At 51.1% G+C, this 22949-nt stretch overlaps 1 protein-coding gene across 1 annotated transcript; it reads right to left on the reverse strand.

The window, feature by feature from the left end:
* Positions 1-8: 8 nt before the first annotated feature.
* On the reverse strand, positions 9-16415 carry MLYCD (malonyl-CoA decarboxylase). Its single transcript, XM_035024703.1, has 5 exons — positions 15839-16415; positions 8311-8423; positions 7250-7406; positions 4291-4440; positions 9-2183 (listed from the first exon to the last, which is right to left on the reverse strand). The coding sequence occupies exons 1-5, from the start codon at positions 16382-16384 to the stop codon at positions 1650-1652; spliced, it is 1500 nt and encodes a 499-aa protein (XP_034880594.1). The 5' UTR covers positions 16385-16415; the 3' UTR covers positions 9-1649.
* Between the last annotated feature and the right edge of the window lie 6534 nt (positions 16416-22949).

Raw genomic sequence — 22949 nt, forward strand, 5'->3', positions numbered from 1 at the left:
CGACCGAGTGGCGTATAAACAGCAGGGATTTACTGTTGGCAGCTCTGGAGGCCGGAAATCCAAGATCAGGGTGCCAGCACGGGCGGGGGCGGGCCCTCTTCCGGGCACAGACACTTTGTAACCTCACAGGGTGGAAGGCGCCAGGGGGCTCTGTGGGGCCTCTTGTGGAGGGCACTCATCCCACTCACGAGGACCCCACCCTCATGCCCTAATCACCCCCTAAGCCCCCACCTCCTAATGCCCTCACCTTTGGGGGACAGGGGTCCAAGGTATGAACTGGGGGGGTCCAACATTCAGACCACAGCCCCCTCCGCATCCCGGACCCAGCCAGCCGGCCCATCTCACAGGGCACCTGCTAAACCACCATAAGAAGTCACGAGATGAGGCCTGACAAGCAAGCAAGCTCACGGAGCGTGGGGGGAGCCAGGCGACAGGCACACAGGCTCGCTTGACTATCTGTCCGCTTCTGTGTCTTTGCTTTGAAAATGTCCACAGAGGCTACATAGAGAGAGAAGGTGTGAAGCGTGCGCGTGCACGCGCGGGGAGGGGGTGTTCAGGGCGGCGGCCACACCGCAGCAGCTCACGCGTGAACTCTTGCCCAGCTCCTCGGCGCTGGCCCCGGGCCCGGAGGGGCTCCAGAGCCCGGCGCGGTCGGGACGGGAGCTCAGAGCCGTGCCAAGCGGCACTGGACTGTTTGCACCAGGATTCAGAGCAAGAGACACTTCCGGGGTGACCACCGGCCCAGCGCTGCTTATCAGGCAACAAGCCCCACGCAGCAGGTGATGCGGAAGGCGCAGGGGTCGAGTGTGGAGGATGAAGAGCGTGCAAGGCCCGGGGACCTGCCTGCGGGAGGGACAGCAGCGAGGCCGTGCACGCAGGCCCCCTGCCCCCCGCCGGGCCGGCTGCCCGCAGCACCGCTGCTATGTCGCACGCATTCCAGCCCCCGAGGTCTCGGCTCTCCGAGGCGGCCACCACGCCGTCTTACATCGCCCAGTGCTTCACACGGCAAGCTCGCTCGGCACGCTCAGGTTCTTCACGCACCCGTGTCTCTGCAATCCTAACGTCTACCGTCCAATCCAAGCCCCACGCGACACCACCTCGTGTGCTCAATGATTTAATTTAGGAAACCTGGTGCAGTCATGAACATTTCCCTACATTCGGATCTCCAAAACTTTGAGTAACGTGTAGTACAGCCCTCTACCTCTTTGTCGTGAGTGGAGAGAAAGAGCTAAGACAACCATGGCTGAGTTATGTTCTAAGCTTGAAGGAAAATCTGCTCTCACCTGGGCCAGCGGCCCGGGGCCCGGTGAGGCTGGCCGGTCCACCCTGGGACGACAGCCAGCAGAGGCTCTAGAGCTTTCTGAAGATGGAGCACCAGAGCACCGCCTTGGGCAGGGAGCCAGGCCGCTCTCGGGGTGGGGGGGAGGGTGTCCCCGCCCAGTGCACGTCCAGGCCCCCAGCATCTGGTGGCAGCCTGCGCTCTTGCAACGGAAGTCAGGGCACAGCCTCCCGGTGTGACCCTGCTGCGGGCCAGAGAACACGCTCTCACCCTGCTTGACTAAAAAAGCCCCTTTCGACGCATAACCCTCCCTGACTCATCCAGAAAAATCCTCCTTCTCTGGGTTGGGGACGTCTGCTTTGGGACAGGTCTAAAGTTTGCTGTTCTTCTGAAACTGGGCCACGAGGCTGAGGACCTGCTCGGAAGCTTTGATGTTCTTGGAGCAGAGGTAGTTGGTGCTGTTGGTGGCTGTGTCCCCCGGGTAGTACCGGTAGTTGACCATCAGGCCGCAGGAGCTGGTGATGCCCTTGAGGCTCACGTCGGCCATCCAGTTGATGCGCCATATCACGGCCCCATTCTGCAGGTGGAAGTTTGCCACAGGGTTCAGGGCGAAGCCCCGATGCTTCTCTCCGTACAGGTACCAGGCACAGAGCCGCAGCAAGGGGGCCTGGAGCGCCCTGACCAGCTTTTCAGACTTCACCCACTCACTGCTGCTGAGAAAGACCTTGAGGGTCTCATTGATGGGACCGCCTGTGATCTCAGAGATTTCTTTACATTCCGAATCTGTAAAGAGTTCATTCCTCCCGTGTTCCTTCGCTTGTGCGTTCAGGAGTCCCAGAAGCCACTTGGTGAATCCAGGTATAGGAGACAGACTTGAAAATGTCCCAAGACGAGGAAACTCTTTCTGTAAGGCATGGTTGGTTGGGAAAGGAAGGTGGAGAAAACACACATACAAAATTCAGCTGGTATGTCACAGAAGCAGAAACACCCCTCCATTTATCATTTAGGCCTCATTAAGCCCTGCACGCTGCTGTGTGGTTTACATCATGGTATTTGATGTGCGTTCATTCTCTCCTTTCAAGGCACGTTTACTAAGAACCTGACATATGCTAGGGCCCGGTGGCATCCTGAGTCCCCAAGGTGAGCCTGTCTGAAGGCCTTCTCTGTCTGCACTATCACAGTGGTAAGTCAGGGGCTGGGCCGAAATGAGCAGCGGGGGCTGCAGTGACGTGGGGCTTGATTCGCAGTCTTCTGACCATAGCTCCTGTGTGGCGCACCTCCCAGGGACTTCTCTGCGGCCACAGAGCCTGGCTTGGCACTTGGCACGCAAGTACCAGATGGCTGTGTCTCGAGTGGGAAAGCGCTGGCCCGAGATCCCACAGTGCGTGCAAGGATGGGCGAGAAGGGGGGGCCATGGCTGCTTCTCCGTATCAGACGGTACCATTCATGGTCAAATGACAGATCTCAAGGACCATTTTGTAAAAACCTAGAATTTTCTGATTAAAAATGTACTATGTGCTCATTACAGAAGAATTTTTTTTTTTTTTTTAACTTACGTTGAAAACAAACTAACAAACCTACCACACTCCAGGACTCTGAATAGCTACTCTCCAGGTCTGATAAAGTGTAATTCCTCCTGGTCTTTCTCCAGGCAGTTTTTCCCTGAGTGAGATGTTATTTTATGCCCCTGCTTTATGAACCTGGATCGTGAGCATTTTCTTGTTTCCCATTCAAAATTCAAAAACATAACTTTAACAACAGAGTAATATTAAAAGATAAGACTATAGCATGATTTTCCTAACCACGTTCTTTTCAACGGGCATTTCGGGCGGCTCTCTATAAAAAGGTCTGCTTTTATAAACCGTGATGCACACGCTGGTGCAGGACAGTGATAGGGCTTTTTTCGGGTTCTCCTGGTGACTATCAGGCTCACAGCCGAGCATGGGACCAGAGACCCTCCCTCCCCCAGGATGGCTACTTGGCGGAGGGGCCGACTCTGACCCAACCGGAAGTAGAGTCTGCGGGTGAATTACCCAGAACCTCAGATTCTGCTCTTCTTCTGATGGCCTTTCTCACCCCGATACACCCCCTGCTCTCTCTCCTTGCTCCATTCATCAACACCGTCAGCAAAAAAGAAGGAAAGAAAAAGAAACTTATATTAATTAGATGGGGCTCCTATCGTCTCTGGGGAAAAGGTGGCAAGAGAGTGATTTTAATGAAGCTGATATCCAACTGAATCCTGAGTTCTCAGATTTAAGATTGATTATGAATTTAACACAAAGCACGGCAGTATTTTAATTCCATTCTGTCATTCTCCATGGAAGGGCTTCTGCTGCGGGTGCTGTGCTGAAATCACCCAAAGCAGAGAGCACCGCTCTCAGAACCAATTATTAGCAATCTAATTATTTTACCTAATAATTAGATTCTGCTCACTACAGTTCACTCAAGCCCCTTATGAGATCGTTTCAGAAAGCTAGACCTAGACTGAATGTGAACAATTCTGTTGTAGGATGGTGAAGCGTTTTTCCCAGGGCAACAGAGGGAAGTTATTAAAAAACAACAACAACAAAAAGGCCAGCGTGTTTACCTTCGAGGTGCCTGGTCTAACCTCGACACTCCCTCAGGGCTATTGAGAAAGCCCACACTGAGGGGGTGTCGGGGCCAGAGCCTGGAGGGTGTGGGGGCCGGTCAGGCACGGCCAGGACGACCACAAAGTGTGTCATCCAAACTGGGACATGGGAGTGAAGGGGCTGGTGGTTATGAAGCCGGGGTAGCACACGCAAGCCAGGAGAGGCCCCGGCCACAGGGCGGATGGTTTCCCGGGGGGGCTGATGTCCTCGGAAGACATCTGAGAAGCGAGGTTCCAGATGCCCCTCTCTCGGCACTGCTTACTTCTCCCGAGTCGTCCTGGGGCACCTGGGACGTGCCAAGGGGCATCTGGCTCTTTCCCACTCCCCCCACCCCCTCTAGGTCCTCTCGTCTCACACCCAGAGGCCCTGTGCCGTGCCCACCTGCAGCTCCTTGAGCACTCGCTTGACCAGGACGGTGCCCAGCTCCACCCCCTGCAGTCCTGGCTGCGTCAGGCTGATGGAGTAGAAGATGGCCGCGGAGATCTTGCTCCTCTCCTCCGTCTCCGAAGGGGGGCACTCCTTCACTATGGCCTGGAAGACACGATGATGGTGGGCCTGGGCCCCTTGCTTCCCGTGCCTGCCCTACCTCCTGGGCCAGGAGAAGCCAGGGAGGGCGGGAGCCGGGAGACCCTAGCGCCTGTTCACGACGAGGCTCTGGAGGCCAAAGGCCTGTTCTGACTGGAAATCTCCCCGAGGCAGCACCTGCGTGGCCTCCCTGGGCTGTTTGTTGCACGGGTAGTATTTCAGTCCCTCTGAGCTTCTCCGGAAACAACGGGAGTCCCCTTTGCCTTTTCTTTTCCAGGCCTCTGTGCTGTGGGAGCCAGAGATGACTCTCCTCCCCACCCACGCTGGCACCCAGACCTAACCCATCCGCCTCACCTCCGTTCCCCGGCTGCCGCGTGCAGGCCTGCTGGCTGTAGCCCGTAGTTGTTCTTGTTCCTTCTCTCCGAGCTCTAGGCTTTTGGATTTCTCAATAGGCCATACATGCTCCTATACAGTTTTTCTCTGAGGAAATGTACTTTTCTCTGTACCTTTTTGATTTTGTGCTACATCCTTGTTTTTCCCCAGGGAGAACACCCACACCCACACCCACTCACGAAGTGACCTAGGAAAGACTCTGTAGGAAAGTCCCTTTGCCAGGGCTGATCTTATTAGCCCTGAGTTCTGAATGCAGGGATTTCTGAACCTTCCCATCCGAAGGTCGCCTGACCACTGGAAGAGCAGGTGGTTACCTGCAGTTTGCTTCAACGCACGTACACCAGCTTGCTTCTCCAGAACACATTTAAGCTACCCTAACTGCCACCAGCTACATCTGACTCTTGCAGTAGGGGTGGTTTGGCCCAGAGCCCCGATGAGGCCTGGGAGTCCCCAAGCTTTCTGAAATTGAGTGCGGGACGTGTGAGTCTGCGCATGTCCCCCAGGGGAAAATGACCTCCAGCTTTCATTTCATCCCCTTCAGATGCTCAAAGGGTCTTTCCTGTGACTCCTGAAAAATTAAGAACTACTGTCATAGGAAAGTGGGGTGGATGGTGGCACAGAGGGAGGGACACCCCCAGGGCGGTGCCACACCCTCTCCTGGGGCTGGACTCTGAGGGAGGGCTCCCAGCTGTCAGGGTCAGGGTGCACCTCAGCCTTGGGCTTGGTCTTCACCTTATGGGGTTACCTTTTTGTCCTTCCCGAACTCTGTAGGTTATCTTGCGTTCCCTATTCAAAAAGTTCCAGCAAATCTTTTTTTAAAGTGCTCAAAATACAAATGAATCCTTCTTTGATTATACAAGTGAGACGTGCACAATGTCAAAGAGGGAGCAAGAAGTAAATGCATAAGGAAGGAATCACAAGTTACTCCAAAACCTAATGCCAAGTCCTGCTGTTAACCTTGGGGTGAATGCCTTCCAGTCTGACTAGCTAAAGGTATGTACACACTTAAATACACACACACACACACACACACACACCCTGCACACAATCCCCTCCCCCCTCACCTGCTCCCATATGCCCCGATCTCCACACAAAAGGCATTGCCCTGAAGGCTGGGGTGTGGGCTGGGTTGGAATCCTGTCTCATCCTTACCGGTTCTGGGATCGTGGGCACATCACTGAAGTTCCCCTTCTCACACCCACCGAGGACAGTATTAGCGGGAGTGGCACCTAACCCACATGGTGCTGAGCAGTGACGCAGGGAATGTGCTTGAGGGGCTGATGGGCACTGAGCAAATGCTCAACCAATATACATGTAAGTAAGAGCACGCTACACATGCTAGGCCGGGGCCTGAATTTTACTCAAGAGTAAGTCAAGGCCGGCTCTCCGCGTCAAAACCGTAGCAGTAAATTCCCATTTAAATACACGCCTGGAGATCCTGGGTGTGAGGATGTAACAGAGGTATATGCCTTCGTGTCTTTGCTGCGTTCTCTATGGTGGGCAGTCGGGCCACCATGTCCAGCCTTCCCAAACTACACGATGCCCTGATGAGCCACCGTCCGCACTCTTAGGTCTGAGCAGGTCCCAGGGATGAATCCCTCAGAGTGGAAACTGTAGGTGGAAAAGAACGCCCGTTCTCCATTTTCATAGATCCCGCCGCCTGGCCTGTAGAGAGGACTGCCGGCTCCCTCAGACACGAAAGCCTTCAGGGCATTCCTCCCTGGTGGGCAAGAACACCTGCCCAGTTGCCCTGCTTGATTTCTCCGCCTTCTGATACTAGGAAACGCTGCCTGCGAGCCCATCCCGGTATCCGTTCTCATCTTTCCAGCTTCCTAACCGGCCATTCCGGATCCAAGCCCGAAGTGACCCGGGTGTCTCGGCTCCCCTCACTGCCCTTCCCTTCCTCGGGGTCTGCCCCCATCCCTAGCCCCACAATGGTTCTTCTTCTGCAGCAGTGTCCCCATCCCTGCACCTGCAGGAAGGATGGGGACTTTCTTGTCAACTCCGCAGGAGGCAGGGCCCATCACCACGGGCCTGTCCCCTCGGCTCCCTGGGCAGAGCGCTGGGCCCGCAGTAGGCACAAGGCACACAGTCTAGTTTTCAAGTTTTTAGTCACGGATCTTTTATGCCTGCCTACAGGCACTGAACGAACGCTCAACTGTGGAAGCGAGTGCCCTCCCTTCCTTACCCCCGTCTCCACTCAAAGTCAATTCCCGCAGAGGAGTGCCGTCCTCAGTCCGTAACTCTGTCTAGTACGGGTCTACACCCTGTGGCTACAGATCTGGAGATTTCTTCTCTAGCCAATTCAGAACACGAATGCCTCAAGCAACCCACTTCATAAAGGGGGGTAAAATCAGGTTTTAGAAAAATGTACGGGGCCCTGTGGGACGCCTGCGTGGTTCTGCCACGGCCGTGCAGGTACCTGGATGTTGCTGGAAATCTCGCCGGTCAGTGCCACATGCAACACGACCAGGGGCTCCTCGGGGGCTGCACAGTGAGAAAAGAAGTAACATCTCCTGTAAGGCCCGACGCGTCGCTTCATGTCCATCCAATTTTTCACAGGATGCACGGCCTCAGACCTGAGGAGAGAATTAGAAATAAGACAGTCGAACAATCTACAAGTTAAATAACCATTGCTGATCCCGATTCATATTACAACTTCAGGAGAATTCAAAGAAAATCGTTTTAATATGGAACAGCACTGACTGAGAGGAACTCCAACTAATGATCATTTTACACACCAAATTGTCCTCTAATTCTTAATACCTGGTCTTAAGACTAGTTTGCAGGGCCCTTGGGAAGCAGTTGTGCTGCAATTTTATTTATTTATCTATTTATTTTTAAAAAAAGATTCTATCTATTCATTTATTTGAGAGAGAGAGAGAATCCGAAGCAGACTCCTTGCTGAGCACGGAGCCCAGCTCGGGGCTCGATCTCATGACCCTGAGATTGTGACCTGGTTCCATTTGTCTAGTGACCTCCTCCAACCACTATATTGTTGGTTGTTGTGAAATGGCAGCCCCTGGAATTTGTCATGCTTCCGAGTGCAACCTTTGGCAAGCCTTAGCTTCCTTAAGACGGCATGGAGCATGGAGACCCTGAGATGGAAAGAGCTTCTCCTGTCCAAGGACCATTGTGATATGCCAGCTGGGGCCTCTCCATGCCCCGGGCACGCTCGCATCGTGCACCATATGGCCCACTCCGAGATTCACCCAAGGGAGAAGTTTGCCCCATTAGGGGAGATCCTAAAGTCCAGGGAAGTCCTGCGGCTCTGACACTGGGGCCTGCAGGAAACCCAAGGACATCAAGGGGACCCCGCGTGCGGGCCTGCGGGCAGAATGGCCGGTGCCCACCTGTGATCTCGACATCGCCGGCTAGGACAGCCACACCACTTGCGAAAACTGTGCTTGGAACCGAGCGCCTGTGTGGGTGGAGACTGGCTTTCAGCTAACATTAAGGCAAAGTGAAAACCTTAATACTCACTCGCTGATTTTCTGCAGCACCTCACAGGGCGAGTGCCAGGTGACCCGCTCTAGGCTCAGGAAGCCGGAGGAGAACCACTCGGAGAGCATACCCTTCAGCACTCCGTTCATCTCCTGCAAGGGAGAACACAGTGCTAGCTGCCGGGGCCGGGAGAGCACACGCACCCCTGCCTCGTCGCGAGCCGGCACCGCGGATGAAGCGGGACACAAAAGCCCCCTGCACGGGGCTTCGCCAACCAGCTTCTCTGCAGGACCCACCCCTGCCAGGCGCTCGGCACCCAGCTCTCTGCTTAGCCTCTGCGACCCCGGTCAGAAAGGGGCCTCAAGGGGAGCGTTTGATGGGAGCTAAGCTGCCCCAAGCAAATGGTATGTTGGGATGTGCTGACTGCAGTGAACACAACCGAAACGTGAGAATGACAGAGCAAAGGATGGTGCGTCACGCAGGGCGCGCGGGACTCGAGTCCCCACGCTCTTGGGAACACTCTGGGACGCACCGAGGTATCGCCCCTTGTTTCCCGAGAGAAACAAGTGCAGGGGCCGGGCACCACAGTCGGCAGCTCCACATCTCATATCTGAACATCTCTGAAGTCGACATGCATCTTTCACGTGACGGCGGGTCACCCTCGTGGTGGGGGAGCGGTTTTTCCTACTTTTGTGGGACATAAAATAATCGCGTGTTTGGCGATTAGTGCATTTAGATTTGATGAAATTATTCTAATTTCACTTCACTTATTTGTATCTGATCTACGTGAGTCAACTTCACCTTTCAAGCAAGAATGGCACTAGGTGCGTAGGAAAGGAGGGGACACAGGGGCAGACCTGGCTCAGGGTAGCCTCCTGTGACTCGCTGAACATGGACAGCAGTAGGCTTCCTGACAGCCAGAGCAAGAGGACGCCCAGGGCAGCAGACGTGGCTTGTTCGTTCCTCAACATCTGCCTCCCTTTCTTCCAAATGCACAGAAGCCTTATGCTTTAGGTAGGTGCATGGCTGTCCAGATTTAAGATTGCACTGCAGCTAGCGGTGGTCATATGACTGACTTCTGGCCAGATGTAAACAGAAGTGTCCTGGAGCAGCTCTGGGGAACCTTAAAGAATGGCAAGAGTATGCCCTTTGCCCATCTTTTCTTTGTTGCTCCCCCTGCAGGCTGGAAGATGATGTGATGGCCAGAGCTGCAGCAGCCATCTTGGGCCATGAGGTAACTCTGGGGATTAAGGTTTTTAGGGGAGAACCAAATGGAAGTCTGGGTCAACTGAAGGCATCACAGAACAGAATCATCCCTGGGGTGTCTACCTCCAGACTTTTAGGTTAGAGACAAACTTCTCTCTTATTCAAACCACTATTATTTTGGGTCTCTGTTACTCATAGATGAACTATGATTAACAGATACACTGATTATTGAGTAATAATAAATATCTCAGCACATTTGGTACAGAATTGACAAAGAGCTGTAATTGCAAAAGCTGTAAAAACGTTATAGGACCACTTCACATTTTATTCCCTGGTAAAAGGTGGAAGGACTCACAATGTTGTCACTTGAGGACAAGGCGCAAGGAAGTATAGGATTGGTGGCTCAGAAAAGGTTTCAGAATGAAGTGAGATTCATTTAAATATTTAAGGCCTGGGGCACAGAACCAGCCACAAATTTGTTCTGTGTGACCCTATGGGGGAGAGGAGGGGGGTAAATCTTGGACCAACAGGGGGAAATCATGGACCAAGTTAGACTTGGATTGAATTTAATATAAAAGAAGACTTGAATAGGTAGATTGACTACAGACGCCATCCTGGATGGCCCTCACCATAGGTGGGCACCGAGCGCTGGGTCGATGAGGATTTGGTGGAGCTGTTTTAAGGATTTACAGGTTGGACCAGATGCCCTTTACAATGCCTTTTAATTCTCAATTCCATAACCTGGTCTTCTTCACTCAGCTCTACGCTCACGGTGAGGGCAGAGGTTATTTCAAATTTACTCCTCTGGTGCCCAAAGAATTCAGGGTGGGGGGTCTCCCATGTGGAAGACGGTTAGCAGACTGATGTCAAATGAAAGAGAAAGACCGGAGAATGGGGAGGAGGCAATGACAGGATGGGAGAAGAGAGGCCATCGGCCAGGCAGTGCACAAAGGTTGCTTATAAAATACTGCCTTGGGCCACAACGGTTCTTAATCTTCCTGGGGTCCTCATGCCCTCCTGAGCACGTGCTAAAAACCAGGGACCTGCTCCCCAGGAAAACGCAAACACATGAGTCAATTTCTGCACATAATTTCCTGGGATTCGTGGAGCCCTCTGAAACTCACCGATGGCTCATCTCCTGGGGTTCGTGGACTCCAGGTTAGGAACCTGTGCGCTGCAGGGTTAGGACTGGATTAGCCAAGCTCCATGTGGGGAGGGCTGGTGCCTCTTCCACATTCATGACAGGAGCATGCGGGAGGTACCTAGTTCCAGTATCAATTCAGGATTAATGATGAAAGAAACGGTTTGGCCGGTGAGAGCTCCCCCTCCAAGGTCTCTTGGTTCTATTTCGGGCTACTGACGGCTGTGAAATGTGACCCTGCCACATGAGATCTGGGAATCTAGGTGAAAGGGCACAAGTCCCCAGGCTCGGTGCTCACGCGGCACAGCTGTTTGGGCCGGATCGCAGGCGACAGGAGGGGAAGACACTGCCTCTGCTTTATGCGCATCAGTTCTGCCATCGATCCCAGACTCACACACACAACTGCCGGGGCTGCCAATCAACCTGGACTCGGCTTTCCACACCTGCCCACTGTGGTCATCTTGGAGGACACTGTGCAGAAGGCCAATCAAACTCCCCTTTGGGCAGAGTTTGCTGAAGTTGTTGGCTATCAAGATCTCCCCATGTTTGGAATGTGGAGCAAAGTTAGTTTCCATTGCTCAGAAGCCCTGAGCTGGGACAAGGAGCTCGAAGCACTGGACAGGGTCCCGGAGGCACAGCTAAGACATTCTAGGTACGATTCCCACTGGTGGAAGCTGCTGTCCCTCTGGGGCACTGGGGCATCCCTGCCAAACTGCAGATAAGGTCCTTTTTGGTCTAGCTAAGCACAGAGTTTAGTAGAACCAACAAGGACCACTACGTTCACTGCAAAGCAGGACAAGCCATCAAAAGAGGTCGTACAACAAAGCATCCAGTGTGGCTGGACCTCGAGACAGTAGGGACGCCGGCCAGTCAGCTGCGAGTTTAGTCCCCTCTCTGCTGGACCCCGTGCTTCTGTCAAGGCCCGCACACCTCTCATCTCACTGGAATTTCTATGTTCCAACTGCCATCAAGAAACCCTTCCACTTTCTAAATGCCAGCTTCCCTCTGGTGCCCACAAGCCACTGAACAGAGCTCGGACCTCCTAGAATGGGAACTCAAGTCAGCTTCGTGGGGGATTTCCTCTCTAAGAAACGTAACTCCTCAACCCAAGTCGGCCTCTGGAGAAAAACAGAAAGCCTCTAAACCCCCCCCCCCCCACAGCATACACCCCTATTTCCAGTAATCACAACCTGGACTGTGAGGAACTGTACCCTCGTTTGTGAATCTGATTTTGAGCCAAGCTTCACAGTAACCCTCAGAGCACTTCTTAGAAGGGGGAAGCAGGCTGACCTTGAGCATACCAACCGCCAGCAGAATCTCTCATCTCAGTGCACAGCCGATGGGCCCAGGGGTTAAAGGACCTGGCTAAAATCATGCCTTTAATCAGCAGAGGGCACAGACACTCTTGAGAGCCGGCCTCTTCCATCTCCACACAGTGCTTCCTCCACAGTCCCCACTGCCCCGTGAAAGACACCCCAGCAGCTTCCTTTTTGGCCTCATACTTGCCCGTTACTCTAAAAATGCCATTGCACCCTATAGGATTCAGTAAACAAGAACCTGTCGTGGTCCCGCAGTGGACTGAGCGTATTCTGGGGTGAACGCCCAGGGCCAAACCTACAGCAGCCCTCATGCAAACCAGCGCGTGTCCATGTGACTTTGTCCAGCAAGTCCGGAGGTGAGCAGGTGTGGAAGAGTGACACGGTGCCATGTGCACGCAGGGAGGGGCACTCAGATCGGAAGCGACGCGGAGTGAGCTCCCTGCTCCCCCAGCATCACAGGGCACCATGGGTCACTGGGCGTTTGGGACTCCTGCTCTAAAGATTTATGTGCCAAACTTCCAGTGGTTTCTAACACTGAATTCCTCAGAGCAAAAGGTTCTAGCTTTGTCGTCTCTTTAACCTGGATGCAAAATCCAGAACGATGTAGAAGAAACGGAAATCAAAGTGGATTGCACACATTATGTGATCCTAGCGATAGATTACAAAATTGGATCCCAGGGACAATTTCTATGGATTACAAAAAACTATTCTCTGAAGGATTTAAATGATAAGAATTAAAAAAGTGCTAAGTGACCACGTAAAGCAAAGAAGAAGGGAATGGACGGATTTAGCTCTAATAGTTACATGCACTGGATAGAAGGACAAGAACTCCAGGTAGAGAAACGCCAAGAGGTGTGACTAAGCGACTAGAAAAGGCTTCTTGCCTTTGTCTGGGACACCCGCAGAGGCAAAGGTCAGGCTATTGTTACTCATCCTCTGTTCAAGAAATACCTTTATTCCACATGACCTTCTGCCTGTTGGTACAAAAGGTTTCTTCGTGTGTGGACTACCTTGGTTACAAAAACAAGGGAACCCTGAACAGCTGAGGACCTGGCTCAGGATCTCCCCAGAGCAAGCCCCTCGGGCGCCCAGATCAAGTCTCAATGTCACAGCTTTCAGCTGCCACGCGCCTTCTCACCTGAATGATAACCCAAGTTTTCTTGCGTGGGGAACAGCAAGGGGATGGACGCGTTCGATAACCTCTCACGAATTGGAGGATTTAGAACTGGATGGGACCTTAGACATCACTGGGGCCAACACGCTGAAATCTGCCAAGGGCTGGCCAAATGTCTGACGTGACACCTCTGCTGGCCATGCAGAAACCTTCCCGGCCCTCTGGGCTTCCCTCCGGGCTCAGACCTCTGAGTGCAGCCGGGTGACATCAAGACAAACGGAAGTGATCAGTGTGTCAACTCCGTCTTGTGGCGGGGCACCCCAGACTCTCATCTCATGCATCATTCACCATTTTGCTACGCAAGACGTTTAAAACAAGGCTCTCAGTTTTCAAGGGGCTGATCATCTAGTTGGAGTTGGTGGGGGGGGGCCTGGTGGAATAATACATTTCAAATGCTAAATTCTAATGTTAAGGAATAAGATCCAAGCAAATAATATAATAATACATGCACAAATAATGCATGCCATGAAGCTCAAAACTGGGGGAGGCCACCTTGAACTGGAGTGCTAGAAACACTGAGTGATGAGCAGCTCCTACTCTAATGGGCTTCCCAAGCAAGAATCACGTAGTAATGTGGGGTCGGCTACTTTCCATCAAAGGGGGGTCTGTGGAGAGGAGCGGGTAATGGGTGGGAAAGCTGGAAATGTCCGCAGTAGTTTGCTGTGCACCAAGAAAGCCAAAGGAAAGACATTACACGTTGATCCTTCTGGCCACGGCAGGATTGCTGATTTTGCAACAGGGAACAATGACCAGTGGCTCCAGAGAAAGATGAGTACTGATGTTACCGGTGAGATGGAAGCTTGTACACTTACTCCTGGACAAAGTAAATACACTCACAACTAGAGAACATTAAACTCCCCATTAGGTGAAACTAAGTAAAAAACAAAGCCATTAATTAACTGGGTTGTTTTATCTTGTCCTTGATTTTGCAGAAAAAGGCAAATTCTAAGAAAACCAAATCCCTTTTAGATCCAGTAAAGTCATCGGCTCCGAGAATCAACGTGTAGCGACAAAGTACATAATTCTGGAGTCAAGACTGGGCTTGAATTCCAGCTCAGCACTCTGGGCATTGCACTTGACCATGAAGAGCTTTAATCTCCTCATCTGTACAACAGGTCCCTATGGCTTGCTGAGAATGAGATGAGCCAGTGTGCGAAAAGCACCTACCAGTCACCATGCCTGCTATTAACTCTTCCCATACTAGACTAGAATGGAAGCTCTTGAGCAAGTGACCTGAGCACCAGGAGCACGCCTGGTATAAGATAAACACCCAATGGTCACGTGTTGGGTGGAAGGATGGATAGAAAGGTGGATTATTTCATTCTGGGACAGGTGACATTCTACCTAATTCTCCAGTTTTCTATGTAATAAAAATCAAGCTACAGAAGGACCACCATGGAGTACTGGTCCCTGTTTCAAGAAAAAACAAAAAACAAAGAAAACCCAACACCTGTGCTGGGATTGAAGACTTAACCCAGGCAGATGGGAACGCACACAGTGTGTAGAACATGAAGTCCCAGCCATTCAGGCTGGGCTTGAGTCAGAAATGTGATCAATTCAAATCGTGGCCCTAGATTAACATTTAGCATTATAAATTAACCAGCCATCACGAGTAATCAATCACAGCACTGTTGTCACTGAGATTAACCCCATTTTTAACTATCCCCAGTGTTTATGCATCTGAGGCCAAATAGTCAAGAAAGATGAAGTCTCTCATAAACACCATAACTCACACCGCATGATGTAGTTATAAAGCATGGTGCAAAGAACCCCAGATTGAGGTTTGGGTAGATGATCGAAGACATACCTATTTGCTTTGAGTCCTTGGTCAAGTCTCCTGACCTCAGTAGGTTTCCTTAACCCACCTGAGAATGAGGACACGAACATGAAAATGATCATGCCAGTGTTAGCGTTCTTAAACGAAGTAGGACATAATCGTTCAACTGCTCAATTTTTTAAAGCCAAGTGCACCCAAAGAAGTTCTCAATGTCAGAAGCTTCCTGAAACATTCACATCATTTTTTGTCCACTAAAAGGGCAGGCTAGTGGCCCCTTCATATTTAATACCAGGAATAGAAGAGGACTACATTCAACTGTCAGCAATCTTTCAAGTCGTCCTTATTTAAATCCTGAAGTATTTACTTGCACCTAACATGAGCTCACTGAGCTAAGCACCTGATTACTCAAGTACTCAGCTTGGAATCATCGCATTTCAGGGCTGAACTCAGGAAAGTGCAACGCCCTGCACAGTCATGAGGCAGAGACCAGAGTCCTCACCCCTGGGCATTCTGCAGGGCTTCTTAGACCAGGGCTTACACACAGTGGGTGTGCAACGAACTTTTGCTGACATCATCCAGGTTTTTGGAGGCTACGTGATGCTCCGTTGCGTACTCGTTCAAGAATACCACACAGAGGCAACTCAGCTAAAGTAATAAAAAAAGAGACTTCGTGGAACACACTTAACCACGACGGAGGCGTTGACAGTCACGTTAAAGGCGGGCGGTGCCGAGTTTCTCGTAAGCACTACACAGTAAACCCTGGAGCAAGGCAAGGATTCAGAACGCCTGGGGAGGAAGAGGACGGGGTGCGGGGGACTGTAACCGGGGGCAAAGCGCGCGCGGCTTCAGGCTGGGGAAGGTGAGTGTTTGGGGCTCGAGGGGCAGGTACCGGGAGGACCGCCAGGAGCTCGCGTCCCTGGTGCAAGGCGGGGGCCCAGGCGGGGCCTTACCCGGACGTGCGGCCCCTCCACCAACTTGAGGGCCTGCGCCTCGAGCAGGTCGGCCCGCAGCCGCACCAGGAAGCGCACGCCGCCGTCCAGCTTGCTGATGTGGTGGAAGAGGCCGCGATAGCGCGGCACCAGCGCGTAGCGCAGCCGGTCCTCCGCCTGCAGCAGCACGGCCGCCTCCCGCGGCTGCTCGCGCAGCTGGAGCACGCCGGCGCTCTGCTCGGCCACCTGGCCGTGGTCCACGCCGAAGCCCCGCGCCAGGCGGCTCAGCAGCTCGGCGCGCTCGGCCGCCTCGGCCAGGCCGCCGTAGAAGCTCACGAAGTCGGCGCACTGGCCCTCGGCCGGCGCCGGCGTCTTCTCGCGCAGCTCATAGGCCGGCGTGGCGGGCACCGCGCGGCGCAGCAGCTCGTCCATGGCCCGTCCCAGGGCGCCCGCCGCCGCCGCCGCCGCCCCGCTCGACAGCCGGGGTCCGACCGGCCGCGGCGGCCGCGGGCAGAGCCGCAAGCGGAAGAGGCGCCGCGCCGTCAGGGCTGGCCCCACGCCTCGCATGGCACCGAGCGACCGCGGCTCGGGGGACGCCGGCGCCGCGGGGCTTCCGGCTTCCGGCGCGCGCCGGCCTCATTAGCCGAGGCCGAGGGGGCGGGTGGAACGGTGGCCAATCGGGAGGCGGGGCGGGGCCGGGGCGGGGCCGGGGCGGAGCGCGGCGCGGGGCCAAGTGAGGCCAAAGGTCACTGCGCTGGGGGGATGCGGGCGGGGCGGGGTTGCGGGCGTGCGCTGCGACCTGGCCACCCAAAGTCACCGTTTCGGTCGCCACCCTCTTGCCCCAGCGCGTACGTGCCCCCCCTGCCCCGGACGCGAGCTCTGCTACCGCGAGCTGCATCCGAGTCACCTGGGGGAACGTGCTACGCCTGCGGATTCCTGGTCCCTCGTGTCTGAGGAGAAGCCTGGGCGGGAACCTGTGGGCTTACCAAGTGTCCCTGGTGGTAGTTCTCGGGCAGGGTGGCCTTCGTCTTAAGTCGTGCCTAGGCGATCTCAAATCGTTGCCAGGGTCTGATCATACAAGATGCCTCCCAGAGGTGCAGCTCTCCTCTCTCCTGAGCTCGGGATCCAGGTCGCCAGCAGCCTGCCGGAGAAATTTTCATGGTCGCGGCAAATGGGGCGCTCCCCACCATCTTAGTCCCCAGCCTGTCCCTCCTTCCTTTTTTTTAAAGATTTATTTGAGAGAGAGAGAAAGCAAGCGAGAGTGCGCCAGGAGAGGAGGGGGAGGGAGAATCCCAAGCAGAGGCTCCCCCCTCCACCATGGAGCACCCCGAGATCATGATCTGAGCTGACACCAAGAGTTGGATGCTCAACCAACTGAGCCACCCAGGTGCCCCTCTCCCTCCTCCCTAAATTCATTTAACAGAGTTTATTAACCACCTGCTAAGTGCCAGGTCTTGTACTAGGCATGGAGATAAAATAATGAGCTAGGTAGACCAGATGGTACCCTATGGAGTTTACAGTCCAATGAAGAGGATAACCTAACTACAAACTGAATGGTGCTAAGAAGGAAATAGGGAGCGTGCAGTGACATGATGTAGCAGGGTTGGGGTGGACTTTCCACTGTGACCAGGGTGAGCAGGAAAGTCTCTGAGGCAGTGACATTTAAGCTGAGACCAGAAGCTAGTTACGGTTTGGCAGGGGGCGGGGATGAGCTGACCTATTCATTTTTCCAAGTTCAAAAGCACAGTTTTATAACCTCTCCCCTGCCCTTCATCCCACATGTAAGGTTTAGTGATCTCTACTTTTTTTAAAAAAGAAGATTTTATTTATTTGACAGAGAGAACACAAGTGGGTGGAAGGGCAGAGGGAGAAGCAGGCTGAGCAGGGAGCCTGATGCCGGACTCCATCCCAGGACTCTGGGATCAAGACTTGAGCTGAAGGCAGATACTAGAAACCACACCCCTTCTCAGCGGGGCCACGGCAGTAAGCTCTTTGCTTCCAGGCTCAGTCCTCCAATCCATTCTCTGCATCAGCTGTTGAGTGAACTTTCTAAATTATCCGTCTAACCATATTAGAGCCCACACCAACAGCCCCTGCTCTTTCTAGCCACATCTTTTGTCTCTTCCCATCTTGTTTCTATTACTCTGAGGCCCGATGGCCCTAGACTTTTAGATTTTGGAACTCATTCTTAAAACACTGGGAGAAGCAACACAGACGGGGTGGGAGAGGCAGTTGTCGGTGGGGGTGGAGGTGTTGGTGTTGAGGGTTGTGGGATCATATTCAATCTGTAGCCTCCAAACACAACCTATGGCAGTCTCTCCTTAGAGAAGGAGAGCTAGTGAGAGACTGGAGGGAATTTGCGGGGCCTGATGCCAAGTTTAGTGGAGTCCAGAAAAAATCCAGCCAAGAGCTCACTGTGCTCTTTAAAAAAGAGAAGCCTAATCTAGGTAACAAAGGATGAAGGACAGCATGAAAGAGCCTGCTGAGATCAAAGGGTGGACAGTGTCTGGGGAAGGGCTGGTTTGTTTGTTTGGGGATATATAGGGTACCTCATGATCTGTGGGTACCAGAGACTGGACCCCTTCCTTTCTTAGTCACACAGTGGTAACTGACATCCCATTAAACCCCCTTGGATGTCCCGGACGTGCCTTTGAGAAGAGAGATGTGTGCAGGCATTGGCTAAGCCCTTTACCTACCTCGACACACTAACAACACTTTATCGAGCACTTACTAAGTGTCATCTGCTCTTCTTAGTCTTAAACACATTATCTCATTTAATCCTCACGATAACCCTAATGGCTTAGGGATTTAAATTTTTATAAAATGAAATAAAAGTAATCTCAGAGCAAGAAAGGTCTTTCAAAATAGGACACAAACCATAAAAGAGAAATTGGTAAATTTAAGTACATAATTTTCCCCCCAAAGTTCTTTATGCTTAAAAACAAGATTAAAGGGCGCCTGGGTGGCTCAGTCGGTTAAGCGTCTGCTTTCGGCTCAGGTCATGATCCCAGGGTCCTGGGATTAGCCCCACATTGGGCTCCCTGCTCAGAGGGGGAGTCGGCTTCTCCCTCTGCCTCTCCCCACCGGCTTGGCTTGTGCTCCCTCTTGTGCTCTCTCTCTCTCAAATAAATAAATAAAATCTTAAAAAAAAAAAAAAAGATCAAAAGACAAACACTACATTGGAAAAATATTTGCACACTGTTAATTTCCCTAACACATAAAAAACCACAATACAATGTGAGAAGACTGTCAACCCAACAGAAAAGTGGAGAGAGAGGATATGACCAGGGAGCTCTTGGAAAAGGAAATTGAAATGGCTCTTAAAAATAGAAAAAGTGCTCAACTTAACTCATAATTTTAAAAAGGCAAATTAAAACTCCAGTGAGCTACCAGCTTTCATTTACTGGATTGTCATGACCAGAAAGTTGCTAAGACCCCTTGCTCACAGGCTGTGGGGACACAAGGGCCCTGTGACCTTGCTGCTGGGAGTATGTCTTCAGCCCTGCAGACGGTGCCTTTGCAAGATCTATCAACACGGCAGACGGGCCCAGCGATTTTTACTAATAAATACCTGATCTGCTGAACGGGTTGGGTTAATGACAGGTGGGATCATGCTTGGGGCACTCAATCAGCAGGACCAGGAGATAGGCACAGAGACTAGGACAATATCGGGTCCCCCCACAAGGAGATGCAGGTGAGGGGCGCGGAGAACTGTCTCTCATGATGGCTGGGACTCAGCCTCAGAAATTCTGCTCTAGAATCTTTTGGCCAATAAGCAACTGAAGCTTGATTCGAGGCTGGTTGGAACAGCTACATTTGCAGAGCCAATCAACGGAGGCAGGACTGCATACTACCAAGATTCACAGGCTCCCAAGTTGGCAGAAGGCCACAGCTATGCGTCCTGGACCTGCCACTTATAAGTTCAGTGACTGTGAGCAGGCTTTGTCACTTTTTAAAAGCTGTTTCCACATCTGTGAGATGTAAATGACAGAGTTATCTATCTCACAGTCTTGTGAGGATTCAGTGAAACAATTCAGGGCAAGCACATGGCAAGCAGTAAAGACAGTAACATTTTAGCTAAATTTTTTTTTTTGAAGATTTTATTTATTTATTTGAGAGCCAGAGACAGAGATAGCGAATGAGAACACTGAGCGGGGAGGAGAGGGAGAAGCAGGCTCCCCACTGAGCAGGGAGCCCGATGCGGGGCTCGATCCCAGGACCCCGGGATCATGACCTGAGCCGAAGGCAGACGCTTAACGACTGAGCCACCCAGGCGCCCCATAGCTAAACTGTTATAAGTAAATAAATGAAGGAAGGAAGTAAAGTGTTGTGAGTAAATAAAACAGAACTATTTTGGGATGGGTGTATGTTTGCATGTGTCCAAAATGAAGCAACATGTTGACCCAGGATTATTTCCTCATGACTCTGAGACCTGTAATTCCTTGAGCAACTGCCAGACGACAAGAAGACATTTTCTTTTGAAATGATTTTCAAATAGTTACAGTGGTTAAGAGAGATTTGTTTTGTCCTCTAGGGAGTTAGGCTCTGAACTCCCCTTCATTTCCTCCTCCTCCTTTGCCCCAGTGTGCTACCTTTATGGAAGAGAATATCACACACTGAGCAGGTGCCCCACACACCCAAACTGCAAGAAGCATTAGCACTAGGATGGGACTTTGCTTCATTCAGATGAAAATATAGTATCTTTTGCTCAAGGGAGGAGGGGTGGAGCACCTGGTTGACTCTCTCTAGGTGCCAGAATTTCATAGATGGAACCCTCCAGAGCAAGTTTGGCAGTTTACAAATCCTGGGAGGTAGTTTTTTGCGAGACCAGGCTTTGCGGGGCATGTCTGATCTCACAGAGCATGTGGAAACTACATTTGGTTCATTCTGAAAAAACACAGACACACAAAGCACCCTGAAGTTCCTCTTTACCAAGGAAGTGGCGTGAACTCATCACCAGCGGCTGGAGCCTCTCTGGCTTAGATGCGCTTCTTTGGCGTTTGGCCACATCTGCCTCCCACATGCTCTCATCTAGCTTGGGATCCTCCTACTTATGTGGGGACCTGGTCTCCAAATCTCCTATTTTGCTTAAGCATTTGCTTCAAGTACAGTTCTCAGTCTCCCTCTCCCAACTGCCTTCCTTTTCCCATAATTTCTGGTTTCTGTTTTTATCTGTGTTCACACTCATTTTTCTCTAGGTGTCCCCAGGAGTCCCTGGATCCTTCTTCTCCTTGCTCATGTCCTTGGCTCAAAAGACTTCCCTACCCAAGAATGAAATTAAGAAAACAGTTCACTTTACCAGAGTATCAAAAAGGAAAAAATACGAATCACCTTAACCAAGGAAGTTTCAGATCTGTACACTGAAAACTACAGAGCCTTGTCGAAAGAAATTAAAGAACACCTCAATAAATGGCATGATATTCCTTGTGAATGGATTGGAAGCTTTAATCTTGTTAAGATGGCAATATTCACCAAATTAATCTACAGATTCTATGCAATTCCTTTCAAAATTCCAATTTGCAGAAATGGAAGAGCTGAATCTAAAATTCACATGGAAATGCAAGGGGTCCCAGACAGCCAAAAGAATCCCTAAAAAGAAGAACTAACTTGGAGGACTCACACTTCCTGATTTCAAAGCTTACTACAGAGCAACACTAATCAGAGCAATGTGGTACTGGCAAAAAGACAGACATAGAGGTCAATGGAATAAAACTGAGAGTCCAGAAATAAACCCATACATCTATGGTCAAATGATTGTTAACAAGGATTCCAAGACTATTCACTGGGCAAAGAATAGACTTTTCAATAAATGGGGTTGGAACATCTAGATAGCCACATGCAAAAAAATGAATTTGTACCCCTACCTCACACCATAAACAAAATCAACTCAAAATGGATCAAAGACCTAAATGGAAGAGCTGAAACTATAAAACACTTAGAAGGGCAAATAAGTATAAATCTTCATGACCTTGGATTAGGCAGTGATTTCTTAAATGATACCAAAGAAAAAGATAAATAAACTGGACTTCATCAAAATAAAAAACTGTTATGCATCAAAGAACACTGACAAGAAAGTGAAAAGACAACCCACAGACTAGGAGAAAATATTTGCACATTGTATATCTGATAAGGATCTAGTATCCATAATTTATAAAGATGCTTACAACTCAACAATAAAAGGACAAACAACCCAATTAAAAAGTGGGCAAAGGATTTGAATAAACATTTCTCCAAAGAAGCTATACCAATGACCAATAAGCACATGTAAAGATGGTCAACATCATTAGTCAGTAGGGAAATGCAAATCAAAGCCACAATGAGATATCACTTCAAATCCACTGAGATGGTAATAATAATAATAATAATAATATTAGGGGCGCTTGGGTGGTGCAGTCAGTTGAGCGTCAGACTCTTGGTTTCGGCTTGGGTCATGATCTTGGGGTTGTGTGATTGAGCCCCACGTCAGGCTCCAGGCTCAGGGCTGAGTCTGTTTCAGATTCTCTCTCTCTCTCTCCCTCTGTCCCTCCCACTCATGCTCTCTCTCAAATAAATAGTAAATAAATCTTTAAAAAAATAATAATAAAAGAGAAATAAGTGTTGGTGAGAATGTTGAGAAATTGGAACTCTCATACATTATTGACGGGAATGTAGTATGATACAGCCATTGTGTAAATCATTTTGGGAGTACCTCAAGTAGTTAAACAAAGAGTTATCCTATAAGCCCAGCAATTCCACTCCTAGGTACTCAAGGGAATTGTAAACATTTATTTGCACAAAAACTTGTACACAAATGTTCAGAGCAGCATTATTCATAATAGAAGAGAGAAACAACCCGAATGTCCACGAACAGATGAATGGAATAAACCAAATATGGGATGGAATACACAGTGGAGTACTATTCAGCCATGAAGAGGAATGAAGCACTGATAAATTTTTTTTAAAAGATTTTCTTTATTGGGGCGCCTGGGTGGCTCAGTTGGTTAAGCGACTGCCTTCGGCTCAGGTCATGATCCTGGAGTCCCGGGATCGAGTCCCACATCGGGCTCCCTGCTCGGCGGGGGGTCTGCTTCCCCCTCTGCCCTCTTCCCTCTCGTGCTCTGTCTCTCATTCTCTCTCTCTCAAATAAATAAAT

Source organism: Mirounga leonina, unplaced genomic scaffold, assembly GCF_011800145.1.
Source record: "Mirounga leonina isolate KUSES-001 unplaced genomic scaffold, KU_Mleo_1.0 Mir_180, whole genome shotgun sequence".
Classification (NCBI taxonomy): Eukaryota; Metazoa; Chordata; class Mammalia; order Carnivora; family Phocidae; genus Mirounga; species Mirounga leonina.

Coding starts and splice junctions, on each gene's coding strand:
- MLYCD (XM_035024703.1), bottom strand. CDS start 16,384: ATGCGAGGCGTGGGGCCAGCCCTGACGGCGCGGCGCCTCTTCCGCTTG. Junction 7,407..8,310: donor GTGCTGCAGAAAATCAGCGA/GTGAGTATTAAG, acceptor TTCTCTCCTCAG/GTCTGAGGCCGTGCATCCTG. Junction 2,184..4,290: donor GAGTGCTCAAGGAGCTGCAG/GTGGGCACGGCA, acceptor CATGCCTTACAG/AAAGAGTTTCCTCGTCTTGG.